This window comes from Carassius auratus, unplaced genomic scaffold (assembly GCF_003368295.1).
Source record: "Carassius auratus strain Wakin unplaced genomic scaffold, ASM336829v1 scaf_tig00015289, whole genome shotgun sequence".
Classification (NCBI taxonomy): Eukaryota; Metazoa; Chordata; class Actinopteri; order Cypriniformes; family Cyprinidae; genus Carassius; species Carassius auratus.
Genome location: NW_020524576.1, coordinates 302,639 through 322,786, shown reverse-complemented (window position 1 = coordinate 322,786; position 20,148 = coordinate 302,639). Strand labels below are relative to the sequence as shown.

The window sequence follows — 20,148 nt, the reverse complement described above, 5'->3', positions numbered from 1 at the left end:
CTGAGTCTATAGGCAGCTCAGTCTCAGACTCCAGTGTCTGCTCTTACTGTCTGCACAGTCAACTGCAGAATATGTGTGCTGTCCACAAAGAGCCCTAGGGACACCTCTCTCCACAAACACACACACACACACACACAAAAACTATTGCGGAAAAAAATATAAATTCATGTTTTAAATGTGACTATGAATATAGAAACATGCGATGAATGGAAATATACAATTATAAATATGTAATGTCAAATGTCAAAATATATTGTCATCATGACAGTGAAATCTAATGCTGCTCCGATGCTGCATTTTACTTACGAAGAATCAGTTCAGCATCAGAATCTTCTCCGATACAAGGAACTGAGGTGGGTCACAGCTGGCATTTTAGCATTGCTTCAATGTGGTTTTGCATCTTAAAGCAGAATTTGGAGAAGAACTTGGCTGTGTAAAGATGCCTTGAGAAAAGGACATTAAATTGCAGACTGTGTGTTACAATCTCAAAGGTTCAAATCCATAAAGTCCATCATAAGTGCTTCGTGACAGATTCACATAGAAAAACCTTTACCTCCTATAGCCCTTAGTGTTATTGGCAGATTGAAGTAAGTGACACATAAAGGAAGAGGTGTATGCCAGCCTCCACCACAGAGTGCTGATGCTTTACTGTAATATCGTAATGTAGCACAGTCTGAGGCCAGACAAGATCTTCTCGTGCTAAAGGCATGCTGAAATATTAATGTCAGCTGGAGGGGGTTTAGCTGCAGGTAGGCTTCATTCTGAGGCTAGTGCAGAAATGAAAACAGGCCTGCCAGATATGTTGTGTTACAGTGCATGGCAACAGTTTGACTAGAGTTGGAGCTGAACTTTGAAAGGAAGGTAGATTTTCAGGAGCAGGGTTGGGCATCCCTATGCTAATGTATCAAGATCTGACTTGCGCGATCCATCAGATTCTTGCAGTAAAACTGTGTGCTTGCGCCCTCTGCTGGACAACATGAGCACTCACACACGCTATCTTTAGCATAGTACATCACTTAACTCTGCATAAGGACTCTGTTTGTAATTACAGGTAAAGTAGACCTCACTTTCTGTGCTGATTTGTGCTTGCGATCCATACTGTGCTGTGTGTTGAGCTGAGTCAGGAGCTTGTTATCGGAGAAAATATAAAAGATCAGCACACGGGTGGATTGGTTTTAAACGGTGAGTAATATTTTGTAGACTAAAGCCAAATTTTGGTGCCTCGCGCCAACCATGCAAACGGCGATTCACTTTCTGACCATTTACTGTGCCGTCAGTTCACATCACGGCTGATTCTGTCTCGGAATGTCATGCTCAGTTGAGTAGATTCCTAAAATAGAATGAACTTGTATTACATTTTATGTGGGGTCTGTGCAGTGACAGATGTCATTTTTAATACTGTGATTTAAAGGGATAATTCACACAAAAATTAGAATTGTGTCATTATTTGCCTCTAATTCCAATCCCTTATGCTGTTATTTTTCTGTGCAATAGAATGCACAACAACTTTCATGTAGATTACTTTAATGTGGAATTTAATTATTTACATTTGTATTTATTTATTTATTTATTTTTGGAGCCTTATTGTCAAAGTATATAATCTTCAGATGCAAATCAATAAGTAGTTAATTATTTTGGAAGTTAATTATTTTTGGACACAAGATTCATTTAAAATTTGGCAAGGATGATCATTTATATTTTTTGATTTGACCAGTGCAAACATTTATCTCATTAGAATATATATATATATTTATATATTTATATATATATATATATATATATATATATATATATATATATATATATATATATATATATATATATATATATATATATATATATATATATTATTTTTTTCAGTTTTCATGAATGCACCTGTGTAGCATTATTTCAGTACATTTGATAAAGTACCAGTGCAGAGATTAATTTATTTTATGTAGTATTTCTATGTAGAAATAAAGTAGTTAATGCATGGACACACAACACATACTCGACACATACACGCACAGGCCAGTGTGTACTCTGTACCTCCCAAAGGCACAGGGATTTAGAGCAGATTCACCCACTGTGTACCTTATGTGAGTTTGACTAATGATTCATGTTAATTGTGATCACACATCTGAGGTGGGTTTTATGCACTGGTATTTTTAGAAGTGTTTCTTCAGGATTGTTTGGCACACAGGTGAACTGGCACAAAACAAACGCGAAGATCTCAAAATAGCTAAGCTTTCCACATATGGGGATGGCCAGACCCCCCTCTGTTGCTCATGACACATTAGCTCACAAACATAAACTCATCACTGCAAATTCAATATTGAATTTGATGTCTACATGGTTTACAAACAGTACAGAAATATTTTTGTAGGTTTCTTAACATTCTGTTAATTACAATTAAAGTGCATTAAAATCTTAGTACCGTAGGGTTTTAAACATTGCATAGTCAAAAATTTTTAACAAAGCGAAAAGGCATATTTATTTGTCATTTATTTAAATGTTTATTTTATTCTGTTATTAATTGTCTTCTTTCTTGTCATCTTAGTCACGCCACAATTTAGAACCTTAAAAGAGATGCCGGGTTTTCTGCTACTGTATATGCAACTGTTGTGCTTCACAGTTTTACTTATAAGAATTATTGGTTTACATTTCATATTGTCGCATTCTAATTATTTTTTTGGGTGTCACTGCATCCCATGCCTCCTCACACACGGCCTTTCTGCATACTTTGCTTCTCAAATTAGAATGTTGTGGAAAAGTTCACTTATTTCAGTCATTTGACTCAAATTGTGAAACCTGTGCATTAAATTCAATGCACATAGACTGTGTTAGGACTCAATAGTGCAGGAGAAAAGGGCTCTTATTAAAATAAAACAAAATAAACCACCTCGTGGGGGAAAAACAGGCTCAAATTCTTGAATCGATTTTGCTTGACAATCCTCATAAGGCTGTGGTTCTCTCGGTTGGTTGTGTATCTTTTTCTTCAACATTTTTTCCTTCCACTCAACTTTCTGTTAACATGCTTGGATACAGCACATGGTGAACAGCAAGCTTATTTGGCAATGAATGTGTGCAGCTTGATTGTCTTCTGGACAGCTGTCAGATCAGCAGTCTTCCCCATGATTGTGTAGCTTAATGAACCAAACTAAGAGACCATTTTGAAGGCTCAGGAAACCTTTGCATTTCTTTTGAGTTGATTTGCTGACTGGCATGTCACCATATTCTAATTTGTTGAGATTTTTGTTAAATGTGAGCCAAAACACAATCACAATTAAAAGAACCAAATACTTTAACTACTTCAGTCTGTGCGCATTGCATTTATGCAATACACAAAGTTTCACAAGTTGAATTACTGAAATAAATTATTTTTTTCACAACATTCTAATTTATTGAGATGCACCTATACATTTTTTTGACTTGGCATACATACTAGTTGTAAAGAAGAGTACTGCATACAGTATGTCGTGTTTTTGAATGCTGGTCTGCAGCATGCTCTTCAACATCTATAAACACTATCATTGAAAAGTTTATGGTCAGTAAGATTTTAATTGTAATTTATACTACAGGGCCATTGAATGCTTGAATCTGATTGGCTGACGAATGTTTTGAGGTGTGCAATTATTTTCTGGGAAACGCACTGAGGACGTATCCATGCAGCTCTCCTGACAACATTACAGTTCCATACCACTTTGCATAGTAAAGCTGTAATAACGGAAATTACAGGACTTTTGGAACGAGCAAAGAGCTGTTGGATGAGATGCGGAAGAATTAATCCTACCCACAATAGCGAATTAAGTACAAAAACCAGACGAATTCCTTTAAATATATCATCTGATCAAAACTTCGCATCGTGGCCGAATCACCACTTTGAGTGTTCATTATTTTTCTAATAATTCAACTGCCCGTCGTCAATTATTCCTTATGTATTAAATTAAACATTTCTTGTCTTTGAAACATGCACAAGCGCACCAAGGCTGCATATATTTAATCAAAATACAGTAATATTCTGAAATATTATTAACATTTAAAATACATTTCTATTTTAATATATTTTAATATTTATTGCCTTTTTTCTTTGATGGCAAAACTGAATATTCAGAAGCCGTTACTCCTGTCTTCAGTGTCACACGATGCTTCAGAAATCATTCCGATTTGGTAATTTTTTTTGTACTTATTTTTTACTTATTTTTATTTTATGTTCAAATGTATGTTTAACCCTAATATACTGTATATGAAGTTAATACATAGACTTGTTTTTCTTTTTAAATTGGTTTATGCCGGGGATGTGTGAAAATAGGAGCATCACTTCCATCACAATTCTGCTGATATTTATGTAAACAAAGGAAGCTTTTTGTAAACACATTACACCATCACTAATTACAGCTCTCTGGTTTTCCATCAAAGTCAAGCCAGAGCCTCTGCTGTCATGCAAGGACTCACTGAATTTCAAATCAATCTAACTAATCACCCTTAGCTAATAATAATGAAGTGGCGCCACTTATACCATGTAGTTAATTTACCACAGCATTGTCATTACCTAGTTAATCTCACGGAAGCACGAAAAAGTCATGGTCATATTTCACTTCAAAATCTAAAGAAAATAAAAAGAAGCTTTGTGTAAGGAAAATGAAGCGTAAGAGTTAAGAAAGCTTCAGGCAGACAGGATTGTAAAATACTGTCTGACTCAGACCATGAGAAAGGGAGCAAGGGGAAAGAGAATTGAGATCTGAATGGTGACTGTATCCCAGTTGTGTGTTTAGGGAGAATGGATGTGTGTGTGTGTGTGTTCATGCATTAGGCAGACTCTTGCATATCCAGGAGTGAAGAGACTCGTGCTTGCTTTCTGTCTACGTCAGTGCTCGTAGCACGAGAACAGAACTCCTGCTGTGAGAGGAATGTCTCCTATAGTGAGGAACCCCGACTGTTTTAATCCAATGCTCTGCCACTGTAAGGTTGCGTGCCATGACAACACCTTGTCGCTGATGTTCGGATGTAAGGTAGGCATCCATCATCACTGCTGTTCTGCAGAAAATAGCGATTTGATGTTTTTTTTTTTTTAAGTTTATGCATTAGCACTTTTGAAAGCACTAGGAATGCTGTTGTTTTGCTGGGTCAGGAAATATGTCAGTGGTGTGTCAGTCAACATTTACAGTACTTCTCATGTTGGGTATTGGGCTGCAGTTGATCCATGATCTCTGGAAATGTTTGCACTGCATAAATGATTTGTTTTAGGTTTCAAGTGATTTATGGGCGAATGTTATATTCAGTTGGCATACTTGTTTGTTTGTTTGCTATCATGTAAGGTCCTTCACTCAGAACCAATTAGTCCAGACGGCAGAGGCAGTCTGCAGCACAGCGTGCAAATAAGATGATTCAGCTCTGTAAGTAAAATGAATTGCAGCTGCAGAGGGAATTCTGTCACTTGTGTTTGGCAATATGATGTCACTCAGTTGTCATAAAACCATTAATTCAAGAATTTTTGTTGTTGTTTTTATTGATTTGTTTATTATTATTTGTGATACCTCAATACATATTATCTATATTATTATTATGGCATTAATATTGCCTGTATTATTATATATATATATATTTTTTTTATGTAAAAGATGTAGAAAGGGTGTGACAGTTTTCTGATTTGATCTTGTCTTTGTGGCACAGTGGAAACTTATATCAGAATGTGCAGTAAGTTTTAAAGCCACTGATCCACGTTCTGTCTAAAAGTAAGAGTAAGAGGGAGAGAGAGAAATGGAAAGAGGGGAGGGTAGGGATTAGTTTTTGCAGTGTATTAGTTTTGCATGTCTCTGCTGCTTTCTTTAACCCAGATTTATGCTGTTTAAATCTTTAGAGTTAATGTAAGAACATTATTATTTAATATGTGACCAGAGGTGTTAGTGTAAGGGTCCCTTCAGCATTCGGAATTATTCTGAGTTCTGCATATAACGTCACAAAATGTACGTTTCTGTAGTCTCTTGATGATATACTTATTTCCCACCATCAGCTACCTGTTCTCATTCCTGGACACATTTGGCATAAAAGTAATACAAATGTGGTGCATTGTATTACAATGATGATGTACCACTTCATTTTGAGAGGAACAGACTATTATTAGTTCATATTCATTGCAAGTCTTGCTTCAAAAATCCTGCTTCACATGGTCACCATTCACTTTCATTGTATTGATAAGAGCAGCTAAATATTTTGAATGGACAAATTATGTCAATTTTTGTTCTGCAAAATAAACTCACATAGGCTTCAGGGGTCTTGAGGGTGAATAAATGACGTAATTCATTTTATTATCTTTCTCTTTGACAATATATATATATATATAAGTGATTATCATGTGTATTTTACTCTGGCTTAAAATCTAGTTCTGCACTTTCTCAGTAACTTAATCTTGTAATCTTGCCAGCTAATGTTAACCCTTTCTTCTTCTGCTGGCTGATTGAACCCCGTGAGCTGACAATGTCAAGCTCTGGGTTTATTAGGCCGCGGAAAAGGGGTCAGTGCACACAATCGCAAGGAGATTCCACACAATCCAGCACAGAGCCTTCAGCCATGCCACCTCATATTCTATCTTCTCTTATCTCAGAGAAACAGAGAGAGAGGGAAGTGAAGAAGGAGCCTTCAGCACAGTGGCACGTGAACAAGCTAGATCCACATAGTGTGTTGGAAAAACCCACAGCCTGTTCCCGAATACATTAATGCACCTCCATACACATCTTTCCTCATACAAATATATTAATTTAGAAAATTTCCAAGATCTTGCACTGTCTGACACATTATCATGCTGCATATGTCAGATTAAAAGTGATATATTGTAATATATCAGTTATTGTAGTGTTATATTTGACACTTGTGGGTGGTGTGAGACAGATTACCACCGCATTTAACACATCAAATATATTACACAGAGAAAAATAAAAATGGTTAACTGAAGTAACTATTTTTTGAAACTATATTATAGTTTTTGCTTTTCTAAGTTTCAGGTGATTTAAAATATTAAGGGACTCTGATTAGTGTGAGTTCTACTGTGTATGTTTATGCTTTTGTTTTACAGATCTACACATGTAGCTAGGTAAGAGTCAGTAGTTTCAGCAAAATACCAGTGGTCCATTAACTGTGCTGTGACCAGTGACCTGACTATTATATGTTAATAGAGTATAGTATAAGCATCATTAATGATTCTGTCAGAAGCACACACATAGACACACTCGTACTCACAATGTGGCATTCTGTGCTGCCATTATTAAGGCTGATATTTCAGAATGTTTCAGAATCCATGAAAATACTGTTTCAAGATTCAATTAAAAGATATCATTGTTCTTTTTAAAACTGAAGGGAATTACGCACAGCAGTCTAAATTTTCATAATTACAACTGGAGAAAATCAGGATTTTGTTTGAGTTGAGAAACTGTGTGTGAATTAAAAAAGATTATGAAGGTAATGATAATAGATAAAGTTAAGTCATTTTCAATGATAATTGTATAATGTAGGTGTTACTACCTCTCAATATTTTGTTATTTTGGTAATCAAGTAATCAGGTGACTATTTGGATGATTGTATGATTTTTATTTATTGTATTAAGTAATAATTAACCAATGTCATATTTGAAAACATAATCATTTATAGTGGCAAAGAGACTTAAATAATGTCTAATTTACACTACCTTATAAATGCTGGATGTTTTTGTTCATAAAGAATGAAAATTTGCAATTTGCTTAGCCCTCTGGCGTCTAAGGGTATTTTTGGGGCCTGGAGAAGTTTTGTCATGCCCTGACATTTGTGCTTTTTTCAGTTTCTTATAAATATCTAAATGGGTAAAGCCTAATCTCACTGGGAAAATTGTAGTCAAGGTTTGTTTATGTATGCATGTATGTATTTATTTATTTAACACTCAAATTGAATTGAGTACTCATGACAGCCCTAGTGTAATTTAGTTTGTGAACAATCAGTGCAGTGTGAAAAATCATCTTGTTTGGTTTTTGCAGGCAGAAAAAACAAGAAATTTTAAATGACAGGGAGCCCACAGAAGCATACCGTTGTGATGATTTGTGGTGACTTTATCCTCTGCTCTTCCTTGGTTTTAATGAAATCTGTTCAGCCCCATCACTATCACTATAGTCTGTTGTCACTGTGTATCCACCGAGGAGAGAGAACTTGCATCTTTATTTTCATATGTTTATCAGTTTCTTCTTTGTTCCATTCCCCTCTTTATCTGGCTCTTTTCTCATTTTCCTTTAAGAAAAATTCTGGGCGGTTCACCTGCAAAGTCTGTAATCTTCAAACGGTATGATGAATGTCCTCAGTGGTCTGTAATCGGGAAAGAGACTTTCATAGTGAAAATCTTGTCCAAACCACAGTCAGTTAAAGGGGTCATATGATGCGATTTCAATTTTTCATATCTCTTTGGAGTGTTACAAGCTCTTGGTGCATAAAGAAGATCTGTAAAGTTGCAAAGACTAAAGTCCAAATCCAAAAAGATATTCTTTATCAAAGTTAAGACTCTGCTATGACCCCCACCCCCCCATAACACCTCGTTTAAACACGCTCCCACATATCTACATCACTATGTGGAAATATTTGTGTAATGCTGCCCAAATGTTCTTGAAAATTTATTTTGAAAGAAGCAGCTCGCGATTATGGAAAGGGACGTTTTATTTCCAACGAGTGCTTGCGGTGATCGGCCAATCACAGTGCACTGGGTCAGTTGGCCAATCAGAGCAGACTGCTTGTCGGAAGGAGGGACTTTGTAGAAAACAACTTGTTTGAAAGAGGCGGTGCATAGATGACCTACTCTAATGCACAGTATTTGAAAAAGAATGGGTTTTTTGAACATTAAAGCAAGTGAACATATTCTAAACAAAGGGTAACTAACGTCATTGACAGGCGACTGCCCCGTGTCACTGTTTGGAATGGGAATTTTCTCATGATTTACAAGCAGTTGAAAACACTAGAGAGTTTGTTAGTAATCAGCTGGACAAAATATATAACACTAGCCTAGTGGTTTTTGGATATTTTACTGCAAATGTCTTACAAATTGCACCTTTAAATATTTAGACTTAATAGGCTATTCATTTTCAAACTAAATTAAAAATTTGTCATCTGGACTACAACATAACCTGTTTGTTTACACTTTACATAGGGCTCCATTAGTTTGCATTAGTTAATTAATTAGTTAAACTGCCAATGAATAAATTCTTCTGAACATTTATCAGTCTTAGGCATTCCAGTATTTAATAACACATTGCATTAACTAGGATTAATAAGGTTAATTGCATTGCATGAAAATGTGTTACTGGCATATCCCTAATAGCGAGGCTGGTGTTTCTAGATTGAATCTGTGAGTGTGCATTTTATACTGAAGATATTTTCCTACCATTCACTGTTATGGAGTATGAGAGATGCTATTAGCCTGGGCTGGGTAATTACAGGTAATAACAGTGTAGAAAGAAGAACAAGTCAGGGGCAACAAGAGATGCTTACAGTATTTGGAAGAGGGAGACAATAGACAGTTGCACGATCTGTTACCATGTGGGAACCCTGGGGACGACCTTTTCTCACCCACCTGTCATTACTTTACATTAACTTCATTAATCTCTGCCTTCGCATACATAATACAGCTGTTCAACACTCTGCTTGTGTGCTGCATGGAGTAAAAGGGCAATGAAAATAGTGAGTTTTCTTAAGCTCAGTGATGAAACTCAGACTGATCCAAAACCTCATGAGCTGCCTTGGAAGTACAGTACATTACTGTCAATGTTATTCATATGGACATCGAAATCTCAGTGTTTCAGTTCTTGCATCGGATTCATACGGCTCATAGTGAGTTCATAGTGGTTTATGTTTTTTGTGGTATGTGTGTATTCTTAGCACAACTTTCATGCTGTTATTCTGATCTCTTGTGACTTGCTCCCTCAGATGAACCATCTCACATATGTCAGCTATTAGACTGCCAGCTGACAGTCCGCATGGCAGTCTGCAGCTCAGAAACCCTGACTATGGAAATACAGTATTTCATATTTATTATTATATTTCAGCATATTGTGTTTGCATTTAGAAGAGATTCAAAGGTTTCTACTTGCAATGAGTTTTTGCAGCGTTGAGTAATGCATCGAATGCAGTGTTAACCAGAATTCACTCACTGCTCAAACACCAGAACTGGGTTATACAAGCTCACAAATCCTCTCATTATAAAAAACAAAGTGTTGACACTATGTAAATAAGAGATTCATTGTGCAGTGTAGAGAGCTTCATTGCAATGAATTAAGATGAGTGACTGCTTTAATGATTACTAAGGGAGTTTGCAAATGTGATATTGATTTAAAGGGGTCATGAACTGGCTGTTTTGTTTTTTTATTCTGTTGACTGAGGTCCACTTATGATGTTTGCATGGTTTTACATTCAAAAACATCAAAATAAATTTGACATTATCTGCCCTTTTTTAAGGCCGGCTCAAGAAACGTTTGGTTTTTGGAAGTAAACGCCCACAGCTATGATTGGATAATAGTTTTGACTTTCTGTGTGTCTGTTTGACAAGCTAAATCCTTTATAGTTGGAGCCTTCTGTGACTTTGGTTAGACGGGTACACATAATCGGGGAATATTAAGCAATCTCTAGCAAAGCAACAGTGACACGTAGTGCAAATATTTTTTACTCACATAAGGGTGCAGCACCATTCCATGTCTTGTCTCTCTGCAAATCCAGCATCGACCTGTGTCTTGTTTACAAAGGAATCTGTGGTGAAATGAAGCGATCAAACACTCAATGTGTTACTCACGTGAGCTGAAACTTCATTAAAAATAAAGCATTCCTTATATTTGAATCCGAAGGAAGGTTATGCAGCGATCGTGTTCTTCCACAACCAGCCACTGCACAATATTTTGCGATCTTCAACAGCATGTCAAGTCAAGTCACCTTTATTTGTATAGCACTTTATACAATACTAGTTGTGTCAAAGCAGCTTTACAGGTATTTTTCTTTTAGGTATTATCAGATGGCCAGAGTTTTTGCGATTGCAGCAGACGTAAAGGTCAATAATGCTCACAGTGCATTATGGGTATTCTCTAGCCGTTAAGCGTACATAGTTGTACACTTGTTATTGCCATCATTGTGGTATTGATGATGTCCACTAAATTTCGGACACCACTAAAAATGGCTGTGCGCTCAAATAGTGCCCTGTTTAAAGGTATACGGAGTGATTTCGGACACAGGGAGTGACTTGCTGCAACCTACTGGCAGTTTTAGTATAGTTTTAGTTTTAGTTTTTTAGTTTCATTTTTAAAAATATAATTTCCATTTATTTAATCATTTAATGTTTCTGTATTCAAAATGTTATGTTTAAAATATTAATCTCAACATTAATTTATAAATCACCTCTCAGCCTTTTTAAATGTCTGTAAATATGCCTAAATCCACTTTTGTGTTCTTCTGTGCCACCTTTGTAGTGCAAATAAATTTTGTCTGATTTTATTTGATAAGTAACTTATTCTGCTTATTCTGTTGTTTTTAGAAATTTTGAAAAAAAAATTGTTTTAAATATACACTTTAATTTTACATAAAAGATGACAATGTCAACAAAATTAGAAAAAAAAATCCATTACAAAGTTTAAAAAATGCGAGTGTAAGCCACATTTAGTAGTCAAATATGATCTCATTATGTTCTAGACAGAAATTCTAAAACTCTTCCATGCGGTTTCTCTGAGGATTATGGTAATGAGAAATACTGTAACTCAAGGTAGTAGATTAGAAAGCACATCCACCTCAGTGGTTAACGCTAGTCAGTAAGGTGTAGGATAATGACTCTGAGCTGTGCATGAAGTCATATCATCAGAGAGAATTTAAGCCCTCACATTCTCTGCCGGTGGGCTCATGCAGCCTGAGCTCCTGAAATATGATTAGACTCTAGACTTTCAAACTTTTTGATTGCAGAAGAAGTAATTATGGCTCCCTGCTGCCTCCATACTTACCAACTAATATATTTATTCTTTTTTTTTTTACTTAAGGATTAATTCATTTTACATTACATTTGTGCATTTGGTGGATGCTTTTATTCAAAGCCAGTTGTTTTGTATTTAAGATTTTATCAAACATTTTATCAATTACATTCATTACCTGGGAACTGACTGGCAATGCTTGCACCATCTACTGTTTGAGCTGAAGGAATGAAGGCTTCACTAATTAAGACATTAATTCATTTCATTTGTCTCATTTGTCATCTAAAAGCAGGCTTATGGAGGCCGAATCTTCCAAATTAAGATAAGATTGTTGGCTTTCAAATATTAAATGGGTAGTAAATTGCAGTTTTTTTTTTTTCAATCTTTGTGTGTGTGTGTGTGTGTGTGTGTGTGTGTGTGTGTGTGTGTGTGTGTGTGTATGTCCGGTTGTAATTTTTTGTTGGATGAGGCTTCTTCCCTTTTTTTGTATTGTTAAATTTGAGGCTGGTGAATGCCTTACACTACTTTTCAAAAGGTATTTTGTTTTAAGAAATTAACACTTATTCAGCAAAGACGCATTAAATTGATCAAAAGTAAATGATTTATAATGTCACAAAAGATTTCAATTTCAATTATCTGGTGGAGAATTGAGCTTTGCCATCATAGGCAAAAATATTAATACCAAAATAAAAAATAGCAATTGATTTGACTGTGTTTTTGATCAAATAATGCATCTTTTGTGAGCATAAGAAAGTTCTTAACAAATAAAATCTAAACTTTACCTTTTAAACTGCAGTGTATGTACAATGATTTAAATGATTCAGTTTAACTGACTGTGATTGGTTGTTCACAGTTGGGCTCCTGTGTGTGTATTTACAGAACAGGCCTCCGGCAGTACAGGGCTCCCAGCACCAAAGCCAATCTCCAACATGTATGAACCCAGCCCTGATGAGCTCCCCCTGGGTGAGACAGAAAAACAGGGGTCGTGCCAGAACAAATCTTCTCTATTTGTCGAGAACTGATACATTGCACTCTGTTGCATCTTCATTTTACACATTAAAAAAAAAAAAATCAAATGATAAAATGGATGACCATCCTGCTTTGATTGCATGCAGAGCAAACTGTTTAAAACGTATCTCTCTCTTGACCAGAGCATGTCAGCAGCAGTGCTTTTCTATAATTCCATGCGCATGCAGATGCTCACAGAAAATATTAAACTTCATCATGCATCATGATTTATGTCATTCTCAGTTCATCAAATAATGATTTATTGGCTTGTTCATCTCACAGGGCACAGAACTCATTGGCTGAAAGTCATTACATTACGCAGTGGATTGTGGGTTTTCTTTCTGCCCTTTCTCCTTCAGTTTTCTCTGCTTTCTTTTTTATGCCCATCTTTTCTTCTTTCTTTTCACACATATAGTACCGGTATCAGGATGAAGATTCCCCATCTCCGGAACATGGCTTTCCGCGGCTCACCAATGAAGTTCGAGCGCCGGAGCTGGTGCACGTATCGGAGAAGAACCTCTCCGAAATTGAGAATGTGCATGGCTACGTTTCCCACTCTCACATTTCACCACTTAAGGTAAGTCACCCTTTATCATACCATCCAATAAGTCTAGACATTGCTTTTTCTTCTCCTCTTTTTTCATTTTTATGTCTGTGTTTTGGTCTGGTTGCCTCTATGAGTGACCTGTTTCCCATGTCATGCTTCATTCCTCATTCATTTACTTATTTTAAGAAATCTAAAGAAATCATTTTTATTTGTATTTGTTTTTTAATGTATTTATTGCATAGAGTTTGACCTGTAATGCAGACATTGATTAGAAGAATGTAGGTTATGGATTAGTCTTCTTTACCTGTGCTAAGCTGTGCTGTTGTGATATGACTTCTCAACACTAGATGGTGCTCAGTTTTTAGTTACAGTAGACCTCCTTGACTGTGGCAGTAAGTAGGTTATTGTGTGCTGTGTTTGTCAGACACAGTAAAATCATCAGAAATAATGCTTTAACGAATAATGAATTTATGTTTCAAACATTCCACCTTTTAAATCTTAGTACAATTAAAGAATTTATGTATTTATTTATTGATTGATTACATTTGGAAGAGGATTTTGGGGTCAGTAAGATTTATAAGAAACAGTCTAAGATTTATATGATACATTAAAAACATTAATATAAAATATTACAACTTAAAATAACCGTATAAATACAAGTGTATATATATATGCTTTATACAGCGATGTGTCACACCACATCAAAGAGCGTCAAAACTGCATTTATTGTTTGAATTTCCTGGACATCATTTGAAAGATGAGAGTGAGACTTTGTTTCTTGTCAGTATAGTAACAATATATAAAACTGGAAGTTTCTAATTAAATTCCACTCGTGCAGTGGTTAAAACAATGCTGTATTTGAATACAGCCTTCGGTTTATAATATGTAATACTGATCCATTGAGTTCTATTAAATCCAAACCTTTTAAGAGTAAGGTATAAGGCCATTCAATATAATCAAATTCAAGCATCGAGCATGCTTTTGTTGTACGTTTCAAATACATTAAATTATAAAGGCACCTCAGGTTTGACTATATATGTTTGGCATAAATCCAGATTGATCTCGATTTATGATTGAACACATATTTTTTTATTCAGTCTGTTAGCCAAGATCTTACTAATAATTTTTGCTTCTAATGGAATAAAAGAGATTTGGCCATACGAGGACACCTTCATTTTATCCCATCCTTGGCTTGGGTATTAAAACCATATTGACTTTATATAATGTGGGTAGAAATTTTTATTAGGAGACGGAATGATTAATCATACAAAGAAACATGTGGGCAAGAATCTCCCAGAACTTCTCATAAAGTTCTGTGCTAAGTCCATTTGAGACTGCACATTTATTGTTAGGGAGGCTCTGTTGAAATATATATATATATATATATATATATATATATATATATATATATATATATATATATATATATATATATATATATATATATATAAACAATGTAGAAGTCTTTACTATCACTTCTGATAAATTTAATGTATTTAAATAAAAACTTACTGACCCCAAACTTTTAAAGGATGTATGTTTTTGGTACATAAGACTAAGTAATGAATAAATTATTTTATTAATAAAATAATGTTAAATTAAATGAATTTATACATTTTTACTGCATATAACATATAGCATATAACTTATAAAGTTTTACTGCAATGAGAAATGAATATTGATACAAAGGATAATTGATAATGCTATATTAAACATGGATTATCAAATAGTTTGTAAATAAATCATGTTTTTTTTTCCCTCTTTGTGGATTCTGTAAAGTGTGCTGTATTCATGAAAAGTGCCAGATACAAAACATATCTATTTATTTCAGAATTGAAAGCTTTTGTTGCTGTTTTTCTGTGATCAGATATGGCCCTGCTTCTCAAACAGAGAGACATTAACAGTCTGTGCCTCATCTTATTATCTGCAGATGATTAAAAAGCTCTGCTTTTATGCTTTTATATGATCCGAGGGAGTGTATGATTTAATTGCAGAGTGTATAGGCCTCTTTAAAGCATTCGGCTCATCAGAATTCTGCACGGTCATCTCTTCTGCAGACAGTGTTTTAAGACCTCAGCCTTTCTATTTTGCCAACAGCCATTTTCTCCCCCAGTCACACAACAACCTCTGTCCTACAGATGTGATTTCTCAGAGCAAACTCTCATGTTACTTGTCAGTAGGACTAAAAAAACCTGCACTGACCTACTCCTCTCACTTCCTTTTCCCCAAAGCAAGGTGAGGGATCAAGGAGAAAACACCGTCACACACGAGACATATTCTTACATTCTTTCTGCGCTATTTTTAAATGATTGCTTTATGTACACATTTATCAGACAGATGCCTGCCTTTAATCACTATGATGCATCTCACAGTTTTTTCAGCATCTTACGAGTGTAGAATTTAAGATGGCGTGTCGGGTCAAATGCAGTTCAGCTTTTCATCTCGAGGTCCCTGCTTTCTGTTCAGTTCCTCTCTCTCTTGCTGTTTATAAAAGCAAGAGCACACTCTGTGTGACAGCCTCAGATTGCTTTTACCATTCGTGTGCAGCAAGGGTCGGAAGGTCGTCTTAGGGGCTCAGAGCAAAATAACCTTGAAATTAAAGCCTTATCCTGCCATCTTTTGTTTTCCTTCCCCTCCTTACGTCCTCTCATGGTTCATGCAGTATGTCTGCGTTTTCATCATCTTTCCTCCTGTGTCCTCAGCCTCTCTCTTCCCTCCCTGAGTGCAGCTGACTTGCTGGTGACGCTGTTTTGTATTTTCTCACCTGCAGCCTGCGCTGGTTACCCGGTTTGATCTAACATACCCGGGGGTGACCGCAGCCAACTACCTGGCAAGTTTGTGATCTTTACTTTGAATGTGTCTATTTTTCCCCGTTCTTGTTGTGGTGGTTTTTGTTGTTGTGGTTCATCTGTGCTCAGGAACATTTACGTCTGTGCCAATGTTTTGACACTGTGTGACATCCGCATGAAATTCTTCAGAGGGTCTGAATAACAGACTGCCGGGTCTTCAGTCAGAACCTCCCTTTGAAGAAACCCATTTGTGCAGTGAAATCACATTTATTTTCTCCAAATATGGTCGACACAAGTGTGATCAATTTATGTGATGTTCATCTTTGTGACTATTTTATCTGTGATGTTTGTTTTGGGGTTAATATGTCACTCAGTGTGATTGCTGCTGATATTTTGATTATGTTTATTGCAGATTAAGTACATAAACTATTGAGAGAAATCCGTATTGGTTTCTGTCAGTATGTGTGAATGTGCGTCTCTGAAAGATCGACCAGTTCTCGAATTAGCAGTCATTGATCGTACACAGCCTGTATGGCAGGTAGAGTTTCACACTTCTGGCATCACTTTGCCTTATCAGGCCTTCCAGAAACTCTTATATGCATACACACACACAAGAGTAAATACACAGACACTTGCACACACTTCAACCATCCTCTCGGCCTCTTCCGTCTGTCAGTTGTGTAATGCAATGGCCTCAGTACACCCATCACCATGACAGCCCGTCCTCTCCATGTCTCCCTGCTCACACCAGGGACGCTGCACCTAAGATTAGCCAACAGCTTCAATGTGTACATGTATATCTATCACACCTCGGGATTGAATGAGGTACAAGTTAATTCTGAAATAAACAAAAATGCAAGCAAGCATAGCTGTATCAATTGTTGTTGAGAAACTAGAGTATGCAGACTGTGTTTCTGTAGGAGGCATATACAGTATGTTGTGGCCACACTAGTCTATAGACTTTCAAAAAGTAATTAATTACTATTACTTATTACATCATCAATATTTTATTTTAATTACTTTACTAATTACGCTGTCTGAAAAGTAACTTAGTTACTCAATAAGTTGACTTAATTATTCAAATCGCTAAGTCCCTATAAACCTTAATAGAAATTAAACTCTTTATTCTTTCAATTTGAGTCAAACATACAGTAGAAAAGTTTAGCCTTTTATCTTTAAAACAACTGTAATACTTAAAATCTTCTTTGGTTAACAAATAGAAATACTCTGAATAACAACATTTCTGATTAACAAAAAAGCTTAAGAAAAGTTTAACAATACATTTCAGTTTGGTATGATGTTCAGGAAAAGCCCAACTAGTAAAATCTGTATAGGTTTATTTAAAATAAATAAAACTTTAATAAGAATAAATTACAGAAATGATCACCTCCACCGAATAAAGCCACGGCAGATCGCACTGTTCTTCTGAAGTAAATTCTCCATAGCTTCTTCTTTCAAAAACGATGAAAATTAGCCCAATCTTGATTTATTTTTATTTTTTTTTGTATCTAGATGAGGGTGTTTGAGCACAGGTGACTGCATGTAATGAGCTCAGATACGGGAAAGACTGTACCTCGCTTTGGTTTCATATGATTACATAATCAGAGAATATTTGTTTTCGATTTTAATTCTTTCATTTATAAAGTAGACACAAGCTTTCTATAGACATATTTCTGATGTCTCTGTGTCAAGTTTTCGCTGAGTTTGTAACCCGTTACACCTAACTAGGGGTTGAACCACTTCTGATTTTTTAAAGTATATATATATATATATAGTATGACCATGCCTTGATCCTCAGACGGCACACATTCACAAATCGTTTAAAGCATATTTTACAAAAAATATCCTTGAGCAAATCTGTATATTTACATGTACATATTGACCAGATGACTCATTTGTGTCCAAGAGAGCAGTTTTTGGCCAGAATAAGTTGAGTACAAGACTTATATATGGTCAAAAGATCTTTGTTCATGAGACTAATGGAAGCTTTCAGTCTGGATGCACTCTATTCAGCAGCCAAACTTGTTGATTAAATCCCTATCGACATCACATGTATATTCTAGCCTTGTGGTCCCCTCGTGGCTTGGAGAGAGTGAGTGTGAGACTTTTATGCCAAGAGGTGAGTGGGAAATGTAGCTCCATTATTCTCTCTGAATCACTGCAGGGCTAGACATGGTGAATCAGCTTGCACACCTGTCGCCTGCTTTCAACCCAGGTCCTCCTGCTGAAAAGCTGCTTTAACACAAAGCACTAATTGTACTACTGTGTAAGACTGTTGTTTCAGAAGCTTGACAGTCGGATGACAGGATATTGATCCTCAAGTCACATTATTGAATAACATAACAAGCAGAAAGGACATGCACCTTCTAGATGAGATATTAGCCGTCCACCAGTCGAGCAAACATCTGTGGTTTTAATGAGCAGAGCTCAGCAGGGGTGAAGCATGATATTTATTAGCAGAATCAGAGCTCTTTTCTTCCGGAGAGAGCACATCTCAGAAAAGTAATGAGAGACCGCAAAGGCTTAGGGTTAATGGTGATTGTTTGGTTATCTCTCCTCCCTGGTGAAATTATTACTTCAGAGTCAGGGCTCTGTATGTGCCCAGGTCGGAGTAAAGGACCAGGCTTGATTGTCTGGGAGATGAGCCTTGGGTGGAATTAGAGATCAGGCAATTAACTCGAAAAGAAAGAAAAGAGATGGAAGGCGAGGAGAAGAACTAATAAACAAAAAAGGAAAGGAGAGTTGTGAGGAGACCTAAATCCATTAATCATCACAAATTTGCTACTGCTAAATTTAATAGAAATTATTTAGCATACTTTTTTTTATTAAACATTGTGTAACTTAGTGTGGTCATTTAAGCAAAAAAAAAAAATAATAATAATAATAAAGGTCTATTGTTATTAGTGTTGTGATGTATGGAGCACAGCTCAATTAGAAGTGGTGTTGTTTTAGTATTATGTATATACTATTATAATATTAATTTATATTTTTAATTTTAGTTTGTTTTAGTTTTTGCTTTTGTCAGTTTTAATGTACTCTTGTTCAAGTTTCTAGTCATTTTAGTACTTCAACATAAACGTTTATTTGAGGCAACATTTCAGATTTTCTTAAAACTTAATTCAATATTTATATTTTATTTCAGCAATATTTCAATGAATGAAAATGAATTTTAGTTTTAGTTAACAATAACAACACTGAACAGAAGTCACACAAAGGTTTGTTTGGTCAATGCAGCAAATTTGCTTGACTCACTTAAAATTGTTACAAAATCTATGTGTGGAACTCTTTCGCTCTCACATGAAATTTCAGATCATGTGGATTTCTATTGAAATGACTGGATTTCACCTGAAAAAAATTAGCAGAACCACAGTAAATGTGACCACACCTTTAGGCCAGTAAACCACCCAGAACAGCCTAGTAATCACCTTAGCACCAACATAGTGATGCCCTACCACTCACAACAGTTGTCTTTTTTTTCATTATGAAGCATGCTATTTTGTCACAGACATGCACAATTTTCCCAGCGCATGTAGCAAAGTCAAGTAGTTTGAATTTGTTCCATTTGCATACTAATTGTTTTCAGGTCTTCTCTTTTTTTTCACATCACTTTAACTAAAGCACTTATGTCTGCCTTTAACCATGCGCTTTATGAAATTGGCTCCAGGGTTTAAAACAAAAAGAAGTGGTGAACTCATTAGTCTGTTCATAGACTCTGTGTTTTGAAGAGGTTTTAGGAGTCAGGACTCCCAGAGAGTAATGGAGTGTTTGGAGAGTTGCAGGGGCCAGCGATGTTTTTTTTTATGCGATGTTGAGAGTTAACAGTCCTTGTCAATGGTTTTGTTTTGCCAATGAAGGATTTCCTTTCATAATCAGACAC

General features: G+C 35.8%; 1 protein-coding gene across 18 annotated transcripts in view; it reads left to right on the top strand.

Moving 5' to 3' along the window:
• The window catches only part of LOC113074652 (disks large homolog 2-like), a 178,459-nt gene that overhangs the window by 59,827 nt on the left and 98,484 nt on the right, over window positions 1-20,148 (top strand). For 12 of the 18 annotated variants that reach the window (XR_003280682.1, XR_003280681.1, XM_026247481.1 and 9 more), the window contains 3 exons: window positions 12,807-12,890; window positions 13,351-13,512; window positions 16,253-16,312. Coding sequence is in view for 16 of the 18 variants with exons in the window: in XM_026247481.1 (XP_026103266.1) it covers window positions 12,807-12,890; window positions 13,351-13,512; window positions 16,253-16,312 (306 nt within the window). In the remaining 2 variants the exon portion in view is untranslated. The remainder of the gene's footprint in view (window positions 1-12,806; window positions 12,891-13,350; window positions 13,513-16,252; window positions 16,313-20,148) is intronic. The other 6 variants (XM_026247487.1, XM_026247492.1, XM_026247488.1 and 3 more) reach the window with 2 other exon arrangements.